This window comes from Aythya marila (genome assembly GCF_965140915.1).
Source record: "Aythya marila genome assembly, chromosome: 1".
NCBI lineage: Eukaryota > Metazoa > Chordata > Aves > Anseriformes > Anatidae > Aythya > Aythya marila.
This window is the reverse complement of record NC_139042.1, coordinates 207014147-207033523: the sequence shown is the minus strand read 5'-3', so window position 1 is coordinate 207033523 and position 19377 is coordinate 207014147. Positions and strand designations below refer to the sequence as shown.

Below are 19377 nucleotides of genomic sequence, written 5' to 3'. Positions count from 1 at the left end.
TTCCAGTGCCTCACCAGTCTCAGAGTAAAGAATTTCTTCCTAAATCTTCCCTCTTTTAGTTTAAAGCTATGACTCTTTGTCCTATTGCTACACTCCCTGACAGAATCCCTCCTCAGCCTTCCTGTAGACCCCCTTTAAGTACTGGTATTAGGTAAAACTCCTGGTACATTAGTGAAGGCTTCTGCTGAAGTGACAGTAGATCTGGGGTGGAGAGAGCACTCTGGGCAACTGAGTTACAGTGCTCTGACAGCTGGAAAGCCTTTAAGACAGTTTTTAAAGGAAGGGAAGAAAAAAATGGGCAAGATGAGAGAAGGAGTAAGACAGAGCATTGTTTACCCAGGTATGTTTTTCTGCTAAAGGTGATTGATTGTGTTGGCTAAAGAAATATCATCATCCCCGCTTCTTTGGATTTCAGGACAGGGCTTAACTGTGTCGTGGGAAATTATTAGTGAAGGTGGAGGAAGTGTGGGGGAGCACTAGAAGCTTGTCATCTGTCACTAGCTGATTAATGGTTTCATCTGTTAAATGCTTTCACTAGTAGCTGTGGCCAAAAGAAAACTGGAATGTGTTGCTAATGTTTCCTTGTGACATCACAGGAGTTGAGGACATTCTACTTGAAAAGCTGGATGAGTTGGTGTAGTAGGATGAAATTGCAGGATCTTGCACTGAACTACTGAGACAATTTTCTGTTGCAAGCTAACGTTTTACTTGTTGAAGCAACAGAAAGAGGTGTATTAGTGGTTTAGGAGATGACTGTAAGTATAGAGTAACGTGTGTGTGAAGGAGGCAGACAAGTCTGGGATGTCTTGTACAGTGCCTTTCCAGCACATAGGAGGTGTTAGTGCTACAGCATAAGGAGTTGTTAACATCTGATCTGAAATTCATTGTCGTTCTATTGCTGTCCCCAGGAAACTGAATTCACAGTGGTCTTGTTCTCCCCACATGCATATATCCGCTCTTTGGAGTTGGGTCTTCTAGTAAGAGAAATTCAAACTGTGGGCAGGCTTCGTGTTTGTGTTAAGGAACCAAAACCTTGAATACGGGATTTCGTCTTGGGTGAGAATCAAGGGACTCCAGACATGTAAAGCTTGCGCACAGAAATTTCAGTAATGTGGCTGGGGCTATTGGCAATATATGGAATTAAATGTAAGGTTTTTTGGTTTTGTTTTTTCTTAAACCTAGGTGTGTTGGTTTTTTTTTTTACTTGTTGGACAACTTTCTGCTGAAATTGGCACTGAAATGTCTGTGCCTCTGCTTTGAACACAATTAATTCTTGCTTTGGGTCAGTCACAGAGTAGCCTTGATACTGTGGTCTGGGTAGAAGCTCTAAGAAGGAGCTGCAGCTCTGGTTAAAATTGAAGAGGAACATTTGGTAATAGCAGTCTGCTTGGGATGCTGGCACTGGAAAGTGCGAGTTTATTTATCACACCTTGTGATGTTGCAATCCTATGGAAGTGTGTGTGTCCAGTTTGGGGTCATTTCACCCTGAGCTGTTGTCTCTCTTCCATGGCTTCATTCCCTTGCATTTTTCAAAATCATCTATTGTGGTAAATGTTGACTCTTTCTCCCCCTCCTAATTGTAGTAGTGAAACAACTCACCTGCTATACAGAGCTCACTGATCTTTGAGGAATGATACTCAGAAACTAAAGGACAAGTTTGGGTTTGTGAAGCAGAACGTACCAAATGCTTACGATGCATACGTGCAAGCAGCCTGTTGTCACAGTATGTGGATTGGGAGAAGGTGTGATAATGGAGCATAAGCTCTCCCGTGCTCATCAAGCCTGGAACCTGGCCTTGGTAGAAATCCAAGACTGTTTGGTATCACCTTGCTATTTGCCTCTCAAGTTCTGTTTGTTTGGGGAGATAATGTAACATCTCTTAGAAGAGACACTCTGTGCTATTTATCTGCTTACACATACAAATCTGTCTTTGTGGAGAGAAACGCAAAGGAAATTCTTTGTGGACTTAGGCTGTATCTGAAGAGCATTTACAAACCTACTGGGTCTGTTTTTTCCCTGTGGCTGCTCCCTGGCCTTTCAGGAACAGAATTATCCCTTCCCTCTAAAGAAGAGGAGACTTGAGATGCTCTGATAGTGCCCCTGGTTCAGACAGTTATGGGACCAGGAGGTGGGCGCATTGCAGAATTGCTCTCCAGGATAGGTGTTGCAGAAGGACGACGGGGCCTTCACCATTTGGGAGATGAAGAGACAAAGCTGCAGAGACCTGACAGGCTTGGATTTTTGCTGCTGCTGACCAGGGCACGTGGTCTAGGTTGCAGAGAGCATGTTACAGGAGGCTGGGACTGACCAAGAGCTGTGTTAGTCCTCGGTACGTAGTAACTGTGCCACAAGCATGCTCTTATTAGAGTTTTCCTTTTTTATCTCACTTTGATTCCTGTAGAAGGATGAGAGTAGTCACTGATGTCTGGTGAACTGTCTGCTTCGCATGGAATGGCAGAGACTTCCTTCCTTATTGCTACTTGTCTGCCCGTTTGTTTGTTGCAAGATTTTCAATTGTTTTCCATCATCACAGCACCTAAACTACTATTACATGAAAGCATGATAACAGAGTTCCTAGTGGAACTAGTCTTTCTCATTTCTTCTTTTTATGGGAAAGGAAAAATAATTTTAAGATTTGGATGGTTTCTCTCTTACAGTGGGAAGGTGTTGGTTACTTCCTCAGTACCTCTGGGTAGCAGTAGAGGTAGTAGAAGGGTTACTGCTTCTTCCTGTTGTGGGAAGAAAAAAAAAATAAGAGCTTGATCCACCTTTTCCTCAAGAAACAAGTTTCTTATGTAAGAAGTGATTTGAAATTGTAATATCAGTTGCTGGATACTTCACATTATTTACAAGTTTAATAATGAGAGCATCATGGTGAAGTCAACCAGTGTAGATATCAAAAGAGCAAATAATACAAGAATGGAATTGAAAAATCGTAGGCAGCGCTATTCCTGAATAATCCATTCCCACTGTGGTGTTTAGGGGAGTCAAAAAGTATTTTCTGTCTCAGTGCATTAGAGACACCAGAGCACACCATCTCTGAAGGTCATGAAGTATTTGTATGCGTGTTGGGGCTTCAGTGCCAAAAGGGCAGTTCTGTGTCATGACTTGGTCTGGACCTCGACCACTGGCCCGATCCTGCTCTGAGTCCTGTCCTGGTTTGGAGAGCGGGGCAGTTTCTGTCCCTGCTGTCTGGGCTCTGGATGGGAAGTTACGGAGGTTGTTGGCTGTTTCTTAGGGTAGAGGGCACTGTTGTTCTTCACTCTCTCTGCTGCCAACCTCAGGTGATACAAATGTGTAGGTTGCGGAGGCGGAGGAGGATTGTGAAGGCTTTTGGTACCCTAATGAGTTACAGCTCTCTAACATCCTGCAGTAAATTTATCTTCCTCTTGGAGGTCTACTCCAGCCTTTGGGGAGGTCGCCTTGTTTTTCTGTGGTGTCTATTTCGTAACTTATCTCTGTGTCCTGCATATGGAGGGGTGAGTTATCTATGCCACCTTTTCTTTCAATTTCTTGGTGCATTATAGTCTGCCTTGATTCCTGGTGATCCTCCTCTGGAGAACTTTAAGATAAAGTGAAAGTAGAGTCATCTTGAACTAATTGGTGATAATAGCCTCATCCATAGTGAGAATGGATGGTGTGTTAGACTGGTGTGGAATTGTAGTCCTTCAGCTGAGATGCTGTTGGTGACCCCAGAGGCTATTTGTATGGTTTATGTCTCTTTGGTTTGGTTGTAGTGATTTGCACACAGCACCCACCTAGCTTGTAACAGACAGCCTGGTTCAGCAACCATTGCTTTTAATGAATACTTTGCTTGCTTTAAGAAGGACTGTGCTAGGAGATGAAATATGGACAGCAGAAAGGGAAGGGTAAAACACATCAGCTAAAGTTGCAACAGCTGTCAAGAAACCCTGGCAGAGCAGTGAGCACTGGGTGTGCATGCTGCGGGATTTCTGGGTGGGTTTTGGTTCTGAGAGACTGAATGTGAGGGGAAGGAACTCCTGGGGAAACATCTGCCTTGGGGCTGTAAGCCGGGAGTCAAAGCAGAGCAGGCTTTGGATGTGGAGCCCAGCCCTGGGAGGCTGTGCAAGAAAGGTGCCTGTTGTACTTCTCTAGCTCTTCGATGTGGAGTGGCAGGATGCTAGCTGAGAAGGGGGGCACGTGGCGGCTTTGCTGCAGCTATGCCAGGGGCAGACCTGAACCTCAGTCCTGCGCAATGGGTGCCCGTGGTGGGTGATGAACCAGAAGGTGACTTGCTCAGAGGATGCTGTGTGGCAGCTTGCACCCGGGGTGCAGCTGTGGGGCAGCTCAAGCACTGTAAATTGTCCTGCTGGAACTTTTCTGTGTCACCTTCTGGCTTTGAGCTCTGTCTCCTCCTTCAGACTGTACAGTTACCGGTCCCTGAGAACAAGACTTCAGCGTGGGCTGGACTGGAGCCTTCCTTGCTTGGCCACCAGCTGCCTCATTCTTGTGTGTGAGCCAGCAGGCAGTCGGCATGCTCGTGCTCCACGTCTTTGCCCGGGCAGCCTGGAGGAGGCTTGGGCTTAGGACGGGAGGAGCGAGGGGAGCAAAAGCCTGGAGCGGCCAGCAGATGCTCACCGCAGACAGGTCGTGCCTGCCTGCAGCACCGGGATGGCTGGTGCCCCACGAAGCAAGGCCAGTGGATGTTGCGTACCTTGTTTTTTGTCACAGCTTCCTGCACTGTCCTTATAAACGTTTACTTTCACATTAAGTGGTGGTAAGGGTAGATCTGCAGCTTCAAATTGTTTCCTGTTTGTTGATACTTAAATATATCTGCTTTTACTGTGGTCTCTTGGCTGGAGATAAATGACTCTACCCCTTTGACCACTTGTAAGGTGACAGTTCCCTATCAGAATGGAATCGGAACGTTCTCATGCCTGGGTAGGAAGCTCGTGTTCAGCTTCCTGCAGCTGACTACTGTCTTGGCTGGAGTTACGGGAGCAGCAGCACATGAATGCATAGGAGCATGTGCAGAGACAGCTGAAGACCTGGTAACAATAGCAATGTAGATTATGGAGCATTGACTGACAAAGCCAGCCAGCTGCTGCTGGAGGAGCATGCAAATTAAAACCATCTAACAAGAGCTCAGATAACCTCTCATCTCCCTCTGGGCCCGGTGCACCAACGAGCATTGCAAGCAGAACTGCGTTCCCCTCTGATGTGTATTTCTTGTTGTACATGAAGTGGGAACGAGTCCTCTGGGTACTTACACCAATGTTCTAAAAATCCCCTTAATTTCTTTTTCACTTCTCTGACTTTCTTCCAAAAGACTGATCCTGTATCCAATATATTGCTTCTCATGGTAGGCTTCTTTTCTGTTTGTGCTGCCTTTAACCTTGATCCCTTTTGTTTCTCTGAACTTTCCTCCTCATTTTAATTAATCTGATACTCAGCTGGCAGCCTTCTCTTTCAGTCAAGAAAAAAGGTCAATGTTATGAATATCCCAAGTGCTGCTTAGGTTCTCAAGCTAATATATGTTAAGTTGCTGATTTCCAGCCCCCACCGAAAACTTGCAAGTCTTGGCACCAGATCAACTTTCCCGTAATATTGCTGATAACAGAACACTTTGTACTCTTTTGACCACATAGCAGCAAAAACATGCATCTATCATGGGTACTTCAGTGGGCAGGCTTAGGTAGTGCATGCTGTACTGGGTCTCGCTGGGATGGAGTTAACTTTCCCTGCAGCGGCCCCTACAGTGCTGTGCTCTGCGTGTAGCTAGAGCTGCAGTGGTCTCACACCGGTGTGTTCTGCTGCTGAGCAACACTGACACTGCATCAGGACTCCCTCAGCCCCCCAGAGCCAGCAGGCTGGGGGTAGGCGAGAGGTGAAGAAGGAACATCACCAGGGTAGCTGCCCTAAACCGACCAAAGGAATATTCCATGCCATATGGTGTCACACTCAACAATAAAACGTGGGAAAAGGGGGAGGACGGGGGGGAGGCTCTTGATACAGAGACGTCTGCCCTCCCAAACAACTGCTGTATGTATCAGGGCCCTGCTTCCCAGGATGTGGCCAAACATTGCTCATTGATGAGAAGTAAAGAGCAATTTCTTTTCTCTTGCTCTGTGCTTCTGTGTTTTGTGTTTTTACTTCCCCCTCTTCCTTTTCCCTTTAATTAAGTTATCCTTATTTCAACTCATGAGTGTTTTTCTTTCCAGCCTACTTTCTTCTCTCCCTCTTTTCTAAGGAGGGGGAGTGAGAGAGCGCTTGTAGTGGACTTCAGCTGCCCAGCAAGGCAAAACCACCAGAACTGCAAATGTTCTGGGCATGAACTGAACGTTCCCCATTCCTTAAGCGAGGGTTGTAGGAGTACTGAGGTCAAGCAGAGCGTATCAAGGAACAGTACAAAGCACCAAGATTTTTGTGACAGTTACTTATGAACCTTTTAGCAATGCTCTAGCACTCTTAGCCCATTTATCTCACTTGCACTATGTCTCCAAGGAGTAAGGATGCAGTTGTCTTAAAGCACTCTTAGGTTGACATTTGAACTGTTCAGAATTCAAAGGAAATTGAAATATAAACAAGGCTGTTGCTTGAAGTGGTTTCTTCTGGGCTTATTTGTTTAAGCTTATAAAAGGGGGGGGGGGAAAAAGTCCATAGCATTACTTTTTTTTAAAGAACAGAAAAAAAGAACAACAAAAAGCAAGGCTATTTAGTATCCTACAGAAAGAATTTGGATTTAGCGGAATTGTTTTATTGACATTGCAGAGTATGAGGAGCAAGAGGCTCACTGGAACAAAGACTTCCATTGCTGCTGCTTGTGCCTTGTAGCCTGGGAGGAGAGGAAATTCTGGCTAATGACTTTAGTGACAATGTTAATTCTGAATTCTGCATTGCTCTCATTGCTGGAAGGCACTGGTCATCGCATGGTGAATGCAGGCTTGTCTGTGTGTAACTCAGTTTTGAAACAAGTCAGCCCTTTTTATGGCCATCTGGATGTTTGACCACTGGCTTTTTTTCCAGTTTTGTAAGTTTTTTTGCTTTGTCTGTTGATACTATGTAAGTTGCAGTAGTTAATGTCTTATGATCACTTTTGTTTCTGTCCTGGTTTCAGCTAGAACCGGCCGGGTTAAACCACGACAGTTTCAGTCTGTTTTATATTATATTCATTTCCAGTGCTGTATTTGATACTAGCTCACACAGTGAGTTAGAATTTCTGACTTTTTAAAGCAACTGTATCATTTTTAGTTGCTAATATCTTCTGGTACTCTTCTCTTGTATTATGCATTTCCCACCATTTCTGAGCTCAACAGTCTTAGAGGAAACGGTCACAAATCCTTTCTGTATCTAGTTCCCTGCATTTCTCAGTTAGCTTCTTAATTTTTTGTCTTTCACACCTTGCAGCATGTGTTTGTCCAGCTTTAGGATGCTGGGTAGTTGGTGAATGAAGTCAACCAAATACTTGAGGGTAGAGACTTGCTCTTGATCAGATGCCTGTCCTCAAAGCTGGCATGTAAAAATGTCCTGGAAGTTTGCTCCAGGAAGATGTTTTGTGCAGGTAGCTGAAGTTCAAATTGATGGGATCCTAGTCATTCTGTAGAGACCATCAGTAGTGCTTGTCTTGCCATTAGCCACATGAGGAACTTGCATATCACAAGTGGTCCTGTTGGGGTCAGGTATCTCACTGTTAAGAACATTGGTTAAGGTTAGGTTTCTTCTAAGCAGCCTAGATCTGCTCTATGCACTCAAGGGTAAAGCATGATACAGCAATGCTGTTACATGAGGAATATCAAAATGAGCAATCTAGTCAAATTAATAATTAACCACAAGTTCTTGTTGGCTTTTACATGTATCTCGATATCAGCGTCAGTCTTCCATGGTGAAACTTGTTGCGGTCAATGGCTCAATGTCCAGGTGGAGATCAGTAACAAATGATGTCCCTCAGGGGTCAACCTTAGGACTGTTGCTGTTTTAACATCTTTGTCATTAACATGGACAGTGGGATCCAGTGTACCCTCAGCAAGTTTGCTAATGACATCAAGCTGAGTAGTGGGGTCAACACTGGAGGGAAGGGATGCCATCTAGAAGGACCTGGACAGGCCTGAGAGGTGGACCTGTTGTGAACCTCCTGAGGTTCAACAAAGCCAAGTGCAAGGTGCTGTACCTGGGCTGGGGCAATCCCAAGCACAAATCCAGACTGGGTGGCGAATGGATTGAAAACAGCCCTGAGGAGAAGGTCCTGGGGGTGTTGGTTGACAAGAAGCTTGACACAAGCGAGCAATGTGTGCTTCCAGCCCAGAAACCAACTATACCCTGGGCTGCACCACCAGCAGCATGGGCAGCAGGGTGAGGGAGGGGATTCTCCCCCTCTATTCTGCTCTCCTGAGACCCCACCTGGAGCCCTACATTCAGCTCTGGGGTCCCCAGCACAAGAAGGATGTGGACCTGTTGGAGTGAGTCCAGAGGAGGCCATAAAGATGATGAAGGGGCTGGAACACTCTCCTCTGAAGGCAGGTTGAGAGATCTGGGGGCATTCAGCCTGGTGAAGAGAAGGCTTCGGGGAGACCTCATTGTGGTTTTCCAGTACCTAAAGGGGGTCCTGAAGAAAGCTGGAGAGGGACTCTTTGTCAGGGAGTGTAGTGATAGGATGGGGGAATGGTTTTAAGCTGAAAGAGGAGATTTAGATAAGATATAAGAAGAAATTCTTTACCGTGAGGGTGGTGAGGCAGTGGAACAGGTTACCCAGAGAAGCTGTGGATGCCCCGTCCCTGAAAGTGTTTAAGGCCAGGCTGGATGGAGCTTTGGTCAGCCTGGTCTAGTGGAAGGTGTCCCTGTCCACGTCAGGGTGTCAGAACTAAATGGGCTTTAGGGTCCCTTCCAACCCAAATGATTCTGTGATTTCATGCCATAGCTGCATTTGTCCCCACTCATCCTTTAAACGCTTGCCACTGACTCAGACTTCTTCTGGTCCTCGTTTACTTCTGTTTTCCAAGGCTTAATGAAAATGTAACGTCCAGAGAGATCATCAGCTAGGCTCTTCTAAGGATCTCACTAAGAACTCTTGCCTGGAACTGTTAATTTGAAGGTACTCATCTCTAGTAGTTGTTGTTCAGCATCTCCTGTAATTATCACTAGAATAAAAACTAGAGAGTCAGCATGCATGGTCTCTTCTATGTATATGGGAAGAACAAGCACTGCTTACAGAGTTTGACCTGCATTATTTTTGTGTTATTGTAATAGGTCAGCACCACTGCCAGGATATATCAAGATGTTTTTTTACATCATGCAAATTAGTGAAAAATAGAATAAAGTGACACTTAGACTCTTCCTCATTTTCAAACGTTTGTAGGGGAAAGTACACTAGATGTTCTACAAGTCTTTGAAGGAGTCAAGAAACACTGGGACAAAGGTTAATATCTTGTGCCTAGGCTGTCCAAAAGCTGTTAAGGCTTCTTTTATATAACTAGTTGAAATATAAAAAGCAAAGGATAGAAATAGGCATGCAGGCTCTATACAAGGTGGAAATTGCCAGTGGTAGGCTACAAGGTAGCTTCCAGGTGAGGAAGGACAGAATCAAAGAGAGGCAGATGTGAGGAGGGTTTTCAGGAGAATATAATGGGAGTCTGAGAAAGTATGGAGAAATTGGTGAGTTCTTGTTGTTTGCCTTAATGTGAGAATTAAGCTTGCTGACAGATTTCATTGACTGTCCCTTAACTCCAGAAAACAAAATACCTCTTTCACACCGTGTGGAGTTCTGGAACTCTTTGCAGCAGTGGGTGGAGATTAAAGGCTTCAAAAAGAGATTAGGCAAAATTCACGGTGGCTGTGTTCCTCAGGCTTAATAAAGTAATGATTCTGAAACTCCCTCAGCTGAGGGGAAGAAAGAAGCGTTTGCTAGTGCAGTCTTTGTTCAGAGCTCTGCACTGACCACTGCGTTTTGTCAACATGCAGAGCCTCCCAGAAGCCCTCCTGAAAGATCTTCCTTCAGAGCCTTCCTCTGCAGGGAGTCTTCTAAGTCACTGTGGGGAATGAGAGAGCCCCAGTCCTGAAGCTGGTGCATCTGGTGCCAAGGATTAAGATGAAGAACAATGGCCATAACAGTGCCAGGTCTTTACCAGCGCCCTGAGTGAGAACTGATGCAATCTTTCCACTGACTTCCCTCTGCAGCTGTACCATGTTCTTGGCACATAATGAATCAGCAATATCTTTTTCATCCATATCAGGCTTAAAGTTCCCTCCCCACCCACTCTTCGTATTATTTCCCAGGTTGGAGGATGCCATGTTAGCAGTACCCCTGTTTCTTGTTACTGAATCCTAGAGTAATAGCCCATCTTTTTCTAAGCCAGATCTGAACGAGACGGTAGCAGTACCTTTTGGCTCCTCAGCTGTCATGCTTAAAACTCGAGGACCACCCCCTAACCCTGGCCATTGTTCCCCACAGCTCCTCTTAGGGAGTTGGTGTGCTGTGGATATTTTCCTTCTGTAGTAGGAGCGTAAAGTTTGAGGAGTAGCAGGCAGAAAGACAAATGATCCTCCCTGACTTGCTGTGGTAGAAATTCTTGTAGTTCTTGCAGTGCCACCATCCTCTGTGGCTAAGTCGTATATGAAACAGTACTTCGGAGCCTAAGTTACAAAACTGAAACTGCTGATCCATCTTGTCACACCTGAACATTATGGTTGGGGTAAGTCTGTACACAACCCATCTCCTGAAGGCTCGTTATGAAGAGTGAAGGGTTCCTGTGCTCCCTGCTGCCTTGATGTCCCCAAAGCACAGATCAGTAAGTGCAGATCAAGGGATGTAAGAGAAGCAGAAGGAGACTTTTTCCAAAAATAACAAAAAGAAAGTGAAGAATTGGAGAAGCCCAACATGAAGGGGTCTCAATAAGGTTTAGGTAGCCTCGATTCTGGCATTTCTTAACTGTGTTCAAAGCAGGCACCATCTGCTTCGGAGAAATAGGCTTGACCTGACTGCTTACCTCACAGGCGGACAGACAAAACTTGCATCCATTTTTCCCTTGCTGTGCATGGTGCCAGTAAGTGCTCTCCCCTGCTGTCTTCGTCATCTTTAATTGGTACCCATGCTGTCTGTGAGCTGCCTCTTTTCCCTGGAGCTGTGAGTATAGCTCTGGCTTACCCTGTATTTTCTCAGCACTTGGTTGCAGAGCTGGGGTTCTCTGGAATGGTGGGACAGCAATTTGTTGTGCAAGTGTTCAGAGTAAAAATGTCTGTCCTGTGCTGTGCCAATGCAGTCAGTCCCCTGCGGTGCCAACAGAGCCATGGCCCACGTGAATGGGGAAGGGGCACCTGGGGTTCTTGCACAACACGGATGGCGTTTGTCCCTGGAGGGGACAGCACTGTCTGGAGAGAGGTGGCATGTGCCAGGCGTCATAGAGTCATGAAAACACAAGGTTGGAAAGTCCAACCATCCTCCTATCACCAATACTACCCACTAAGCTACTAAATCATATCTCGTAGCACCTTGCCCAGGTGCTTCTTGGACACTGCCAGGGACGGTGACTCCACCACCTCCCTGGGCAAGACCATTCCAGTGCCTGACCACTCTTTGAGAGAAGTTTTTCCTGATGTCAAATTTAAGTCTCCCCAGGTAAAACTCATTGCCATTTCCTCGAGTCCTATCATTAGGAGTCCTATCATTAATTATCTGAGAGAAGAGGCCGACCCCTCCTCATCACAACCTCCCTTCAGGAAGTTGTAGAGTGCAATGAGGTCTCCCCTGAGCCTCCTCTTCCCCGAACTAAACAACCCCAGCTCCCTCAGCCACTCCTCACAGGACTTGTGCTCCAGACCTCTCACCAGTTTTGTTGCCGAAAACAAAGGTGGGCGGGTGGAGACATGGCAAGGTGAACCTAATTGTCACTAATGAAGGAGCTTGCATGGGTCTACGTGCTCAGGTAGGGTCCTTGCCCTTCTGAGTTCCCCTGATTGGGCATGGTCTGGGTCTAGGAACCCAGGCTGACCTGTGCTGGATTATGGCTGTGAGGCCTCTTGCTGGTAGCTACTGGACGTCGAGGAGGTGGCATTGCTGAGGTCCATGCTTGTCCTAACACGTAGGGATCAGTGCAGGAGTGGCAGTCTTCACGCTAGGATTTGGCTGTGCAAACCATTATCATAAATGGCTTTCTTTGAAGGTAACGAGCAGCTTGTGGGAGTTCCTGAGCTCAACAGCCTTGTCTAATTTTTATTAAAAAAAAGAAAAAGGGAAAAAAATCCACATTAGGGGTTGTGTCATCATCCATCCATCCCCCCCCATCCTCCCATAGTGCTGCAGGGGAGTTCTGGGCATGTCCTGCTGATGAGTCCATGGGGGCAGCGTGAGCGGCCTGCCAGGGGAGCTGCAGCCGGTGCTCTCCGAGCTGCTGCGGGCCTGGAGGTGCCTGTGGGGAAGGACTGCCTGGACTGCCTGCCCGCACGGCTGCATCGCGCTGCAGCAAGGTGAGCCTGAGTGAGGAGTTGGATCATTCAGAAGTAATTGCACCTGCCTGGATGGCACTTCCTGGAAGTGTTTTTGATATGGGAATCTTTATAAATCTACACGGAATGGTTGCGGAGATCTTCTGATGAACGTTGTTTTCTGGACCCTGCTACTGCTGTGTGTGGCGTTCCAGCATTACAGCTTCGTTAACTGATCCCCCTGTTCCTCTTAAGCCGACAACCTGGGCAGTTAAGTCCTTGTGAGAGGTAATGCACAGATGTTGCTCTCTGACTCAGTTATTTGAGAGTTGAATTTCCATTTATTTGCATTTTTTCAGTAACAGATAAGCTAAAAACTCTAACAAACATAATTGTATTGCAAGTGTAACTCATAAATGAACGGCAAGAAGGGGGCTAATACAATTATCTCCTCTGTGCATTTGTGTAACAGGCTAAAGGTGAACCAAATTATTACATCTTGAACATAAATTATTGTGTAAAACTAAGGGTTATACAGCAAGGCTTCTAGAATTATTCATTTTCAGAGAAAAGTTGTATTTGAACTTCAAAGAATAAAAATCAGTCATGGGGAAAACATAAATTAGTTAAGCATTCTGCATAAAATACAGTAATACCACAAATCTCTAAGCAAATACATTCTTGGGCTTTTCTGTTTTCAGTCAACAGATCCAGGTGCAGCAGGGGTATGAATTAGCTGATTCTCCTGGCAGTGCTGTGAGAAAGGGAAGAAGAGTCATACTTCAAGGGTTTCCATGCTTGCTTGCCTTTTAAGTAAGGTTTGCTGATGCTGACGTGCAGACTCCCTGTCTGTATTGGACCTGCTGCTGCCGAAAGAGCGCTTCCCAGTGGTCACCGCAGCTGGTGGTAGAGACGATGCACACCACTGTCCTGCCTGCTCCAGCTCCTTGTCCTCTGTATGGAGGGCCATCAGGATCCTCTCTCGCCTCCGTGTGCCCTTCCCCTTCCCCCTTTCAGCGTAGTTCAGCGTTTCTTCTTCTGAAATAATTCCCTTTCTCTTCAGCACTGTGCTCGGAGGCAGCCCCAGCCAGATTGGCTGACTGGCACAGAGCCTGGAAGAGTCTTTAATTGTGGTGGCATCTGCTCATCAACCTACTCCGAGTCAGGTGCTCGAGAGCACTGTTTGGGATGCGTGGGTGAAATCCACAATGGGCAGCAGGCTCCGTCTGCCAGCGCCTGCGGAGCTGCACAGAGCAGGGGCTGCAGCGCTGCGCTTCCTCCTGCTGGGAGCTGCCCCTCGAGCTCGCCCCGCTGGGCCCTGCCTGTGTTAGTTGGGATTTTGTGCTGTCCTGGCACTGGCTTTGCCTGCGGGGTGGCACGGCTGTCCCCTGGGTCTGCCAAGGCTTGTGGTCCAGCTGCTTCAGGAGGAGGAGGCTGCCCAACATTTCTCTTGACCAAGAGCATCGTCTGCATATGGCATCTCTTCCAGAGCCGTGAGGCAGTTCAAAAAGCAATGAATCAGTACTCCCACAAGGGACTGCTGAAGCAGACGGGGCATCTGTGAGCCTTCTTCGTGTTGGCATGGGAAGTGTCCAAGTACTGGAGAAGGCACAAGTACAGACCCCGGCCTTCTCCATTCCTGAGACCCCCTCTCCTCTGATTCGCATATTACCAATGTTAGTGTGAAATTTCTGTTTGGAAGATTGTATCCATTTGAAATCCTCCTTCTTGACTAGCACACGGTTGAACTGTAATTTCCCTTCCTCAGTTTCTTACCTGGTTGACTGCTCCATGGTTTGCTATGACCTTGACCTCTCAGGTGGTTTGATGTAGCTCTTGGGTGATAACCATATTGTCCCAGCTGCTGCATTAAATCATTTTCTAAAATCTGGCTCCTTATGTGCAGGAATCTGCTGTGCTGGCCCAAAGTGTTCTCAGCCTGCAACCACTTGGGGGGTGGGGGGCTCTGGCTGTAAGGAGCTGTCCTTTGTTTGACTGCCGTGGTACGTTTCTGTCACCAACATTAGCCTATTAACCTGTGCCTGTTGTACAGGAACAGTTGGTCAAAAATAGTGATGAAATAGAAATTGCTGCCAGTAACGAGAGAGACATAAACAGAATCACAGAATCGTCTAGGTTGGAAGAGACCTCAAGATCACCGAGTCCAACCTCTGACCCAACACTAACAAGTCCTCCACTAAACCATATCACTAAGCTCAACATTTAAACGTCTTTTAAAGACCTCCAGGGATGGTGACTCCACCACTTCCCTGGGCAGCCTGTTCCAATGTCTAACAACCCTTTCGGTAAAGAAGTTCTTCCTAACATCCAACCTAAAACACCCCTGGCACAACTTTAGCCCATTCCCCCTCGTCCTGTCACCAGGCATGTGGGAGAATAGACCAACCCCCACCTCACTACAGCCTCCTTTAATGTACTTATAAAGAGCAATAAGGTCGCCCCTGAGCCTCCTCTTCTCCAGGCTGAACAAGCCCAGCTCCCTCAGCCGCTCCTCGTAGGACTTGTTCTCCAGGCCCCTCACCAGCTTCGTCGCCCTTCTCTGCACCCGCTCAAGCACCTCCATGTCCTTCTTGTAGCGAGGGGCCCAAAACTGAACACAGTACTCGAGGTGCGGCCTCACCAGAGCCGAGTACATGGGGGCAATCACTTCCCTAGCCCTGCTGGCCACACTGCTTCTTACACAAGCCAGGATGCTCTTGGCCTTCTTGGCCACCTGAGCACACTGCTGGCTTATATTCAGCCGTCTAAACCTTGCATTCAATAAGATTAAATGTAATATTTAGAAGTATAATTATATCATTCTGTAGAAATAAAAAGGTATTTTTCACACATTCAGAAAGCAAAATCTGGGTTTCAACTAGAAAAAATAATCTGTCTGAGATGAGAGGACTGGGATAACCCAGGTACTGGGACTGCCTGGGAATGGCTCTCAGGCTTCCTGCCCAGCAGGGCCCTCTCTCCAGTCTGCATGAGCGCTGTGTCTCTCCTGTGACCTTTTCTTTGGCATGTCCAGACTTCTCTTGGCACACTGTGGGATATCACCATTCTTGTATTTTCATCGTAGGTATTAGACAGGCTTACCTAGAAAAAAATATTTGTCAACTTTACAAATGCACTCTACAGGCGCTCTGCAGCACAGCCTGAGTGCAGTCTGCATCCATCTACCTGCTCCTGGTTTCTAGGCTGTTGCTTTTCAGCATTTTCTGTTTGCTGCTCCTGGTTCCCTGCTCGTGCTGCTGTGTGCATCGCAAGGAGCCCCTGCAGCCCTGCGTGCACAGCTCCTCCTGCAGGGCCGCCCTGGGAGCCAGCGGCTCTACCTCCTCTTGCTCCCTGTCCCCTAAATATAGAGCCTCCCTCTCCACACCTATCTCCGAAGCATTCGTTCCTCTCCATCCATCAGCCTCAGCCCCTGATGCCTCCTTGACGGCTCCATTAAACACACACTCCACAGCAGCTATATTTAGAAGTCATGAAGAGAACGAGCCTTTGGGCTGCGGACAGCCCATAAATCCAGCTCCCTTCACGAAATCACCATTTTTCTATCTGGAATGAGATCGATAGGGATGTTTGCAGATGAGGTACACGTGTCTGTGCATGCGTGGATGGGAGGCAGGAGATGAAGGAAGAGGAGGCACAGTACGGTAGAGAAAGGGGAAGCAGAAGGGACTAAAGCGAAGGTGCACGGGGACAGGGGCAGTGGGGCTTTCTGAGGGCCCTTGTGAGCAGAAATGAGAGGCTGGAGGTGGGGGGAAACCTGTCTGGAGCGGGTCTCGTTGTGCTGCAGCAGTGTGTTTGTCCCCCACGGGCACCAAAAGGGACTGCAAATGTCTCCATGCTGAGACCCTCTGCGTACCACGAGGCAGGAGGTGGATGTGCTCACCTCAGCTGTCGTGGTCTGCTCAGCTTGCACTGTTCCAGTACCTCCACAAGGGCCTGCTCACCGCCTCTCTCTTCACTACCCCCTTCCCATTTTTATTACATCCATGTCAACTTGTTACTGTGGGTGCCAGCTCACTCTCAGGCATGTTGGCCGTAGGTGTCATCCTGGTGCTTTCGGGGGATCTTAGGTCTCTGCAGCGCTACCCCACTCCCTCTTTGTGGGATACCCATGGCACTGCTGGTGTGCAGGTGGAGCTGGGGCTGCTGCTGGGGGCTGCTCCCTGCTGCAGTGCTTCCCTGGCAGCACATCGGACCCAGCCGGGGCTCCTGGTGCCACCTTCGCTCCGCGTGCTTGTACTGCGGTGGTAGAGGTCGGGCATCCCCATCTGGAGCTGACAGGTGAGGAGGATTTCGAGCAAGGTGCGAAGCTGCCTCAGGTGACTTCCAAACGCAGGTGCGGGGCTATCTCCTTCCCAGCCGCCCGGTAGCTGCGCTGCGTTCTGCGCCCCCCAGCCCCTGTCGCTGTGACTAACTGCCCGCTTCTCTGGGACAGCCGCTCCGGGGACCGCGCCGACGGGGCTCGGGGGAAGGTGGCCAGCCCGGAGGACCCGCGGGGCGCCCCCCCGCCGGCCAGGTAACGCCGCCGGGCCCTGCGCACCCAAGGGGCCGCCCGCGGACGGGGCTGGGGGGGCCCCGGCGCCGCCGTGGAGCGCGGGCGGCCCCTGCCGGCGGCAGCCCCGAGCCGCGGCCCCCCCTGCACGGCGCGGTGCGGGGTCACGGACACCTGGGTTGGAAGAGACCTCCGCGATCACCTCGTGCAACCTCTGACCTGACACTAACAATCCAACACTAAACCACATCACTAAAAAATACGGCACAGTGCGGTACGCATGCTTGTTCCTATCACAGCGCTGCTCCGTCACGTACACAGCGAAGCTTGTGCAAAAACAGGAACTGGAAACGCGTGAGACGAAACCGGAGCAAACACTTCTGAAAAAGTTTTTGCCACGCCACACTGGCTTGTCGCGCACACCCCGCTTGGGAGGCCACTGAGGCATGCCTGGAGGCGTCTGATGTGGTGGGAAGGAAAGCCGGAACCATGGCGCAGGGCGTTACTTGGCAGGGACGTGATAAGGCTGCTCTTCTGAGACAAATCTAAAAAAAATAAAAAGAGGACATGAGAAAGAAAAAAAATCTTAAAAAAAAAAAAATACGAAGCTATGTTTGGCAAATTAATATCTAAACTTTGGTGAAGGTAGTTTAACCTTGGCAGTAGTAAGTGTGCTTTGTGCGTGCAATGGAAGTGCATGCTGAGGGCGAGGTTCCTCCCGAGCAGGACATCTTTGTCGAAGTACGTGCCTCTTTCGCATAGAAGCCTCTTTGGGAGAGGAGATGCAAAGCCAGTAATGCAGTGAGCAGCACCAAGTGCTTCAAAGGAAAGCAGCGACAAAGGCAAATGGAGCGACCTGATGGTTTGGTGTCCTGCCACCATCCTAGTGTAGCCGTGTATGAGTTGGTTCAATGTGATGTTCTCAGTCTGGTTAGAGCAAGGCCTCAATTGCTCCCTGCAGCTTAAGTCTTGCATATTAATTCTGGGTCATGAAAATAAATTCATTTTTGGTAGTGTGATGCAAATTTCTTCTGGGTTAGGAAAATGGTAACTGGGAATGTCCAGCTTAAGTTCTTACACAGTTAAATGAAACACTTAACTTAAATTCCCCGTCACATTTCAGCCAGTGGCTGCCAGCCACATTACAATGGCTGCAGTGGCATCCATGTCCACTAGCCATGACTCAAGCTGCCTTTCATCAGCACCCAGCAGCCTGGAGGCCCACGCATCTCTTCTCTGGTTGGCTTTGGAGTTCTCTGGGTGCCTGCCTGTGGGCTCCTGTGTTTGCCCTGAAGTGTCAGGTCAGGCTGGCAGCTTCTCTGGCTTTTTCCACAGTTCTGAGGCAAGCAAGTAGACTGGAATTGTTACACCCGAAAGGGGATATTTGGTCCATGTGTGGCCTGAAGAGCCCAAAGCACTGACTCGGCCAAAGAGCTTCTGGGGCAGTGCTGCTGGTTCAAGCATGAGTGGCAACAGAAGCCTCTCCGGGTTCCTGGCTTTCCTTCCTCGTACCTCCTGTGCACCTGGAGATCTCGGTGACCACCTGATGAGATGAAGGCTAACTGGAGTTGTTACCAATTTGTCTGTGGGAACGGCATCCACATCGCTTGAGATGCGTAAAATTCAAGTGGCCAAACAGAGCAAAGGGACAAAATCTGGCTTGGGACATGGAATTTGTCTTTGCCTTACTGGGGCTGGTTCTCCTCTTTGGCTCTACTTTGGAGTTTGGTGAGATTTGATGCTTCAGTGTGGTATGTTAAAATCTCTGGGTTCAAAAGTCCTAGTGAAGAGATCTTACATTCACTGATGCTGTTTGTGTGCATATGGGACTGTACACGAGTATGCATGGGACTGATCACATTGACACGTCTGCACACAGATTATTGTGTGTTTATTAATTAATGTTTGCATGAAAGCAAGGTTCACTGTATACACGTAGAGAAAACAGAGGTAATGATAAGTGTTATTTTATCTCTCAGCTTTGTGATGTGTCTTTTCTCTTGTAGAAACCAGAGAAGACAGGACAAAGCGTCTCTTCCGACATTATACTGTGGGCTCTTACGACAATTTCACCTCTCACAGGTAAGCATCGACATCTTTGCTTTGTGATCATAAGGAGATTCATTTCCATGGAAAGAGCATCTCCTTTTTCTGACTAAGCAGTACGTGTCATGTTAATTTTATGGGAAGGAAACTTTCTGGTTGTTTCAGTCAATTCATTTGTAGTCTAAACTGTAAGTCCTAGATGAGGCTTGCTTGAATAAAATGTTGAAACTGAACAGGGCAGTCTGGCTTGTGTCTTAGTTTAGAAGTAAGTGTTCTGCAGGTTTTGTGGTGTGCTCCAGGAATTGAAGGAAATGGATTGGATGCAGATGGAGGATTATGGCTCTTATGAAGGAGAAGAGGATGCTGTTGTACAGGCGGTGACATGCAGAGTGCTGTCACTTGAGCCTGTTGGCAGTACTGAATGTGCTCTCTGGACTACGGGGATG

At 47.9% G+C, this 19377-nt stretch overlaps 1 protein-coding gene across 18 annotated transcripts in view; it reads left to right on the top strand.

Moving 5' to 3' along the window:
* SHANK3 (SH3 and multiple ankyrin repeat domains 3) overlaps nt 1–19377 on the top strand; it is a 374153-nt gene that overhangs the window by 233446 nt on the left and 121330 nt on the right. For all 18 annotated transcript variants that reach the window (XR_014317924.1, XR_014317925.1, XM_082764921.1 and 15 more), the window contains one exon: nt 18892–18967. Coding sequence is in view for 16 of the 18 variants with exons in the window: in XM_082764921.1 (XP_082621047.1) it covers nt 18892–18967 (76 nt within the window). In the remaining 2 variants the exon portion in view is untranslated. The remainder of the gene's footprint in view (nt 1–18891; nt 18968–19377) is intronic.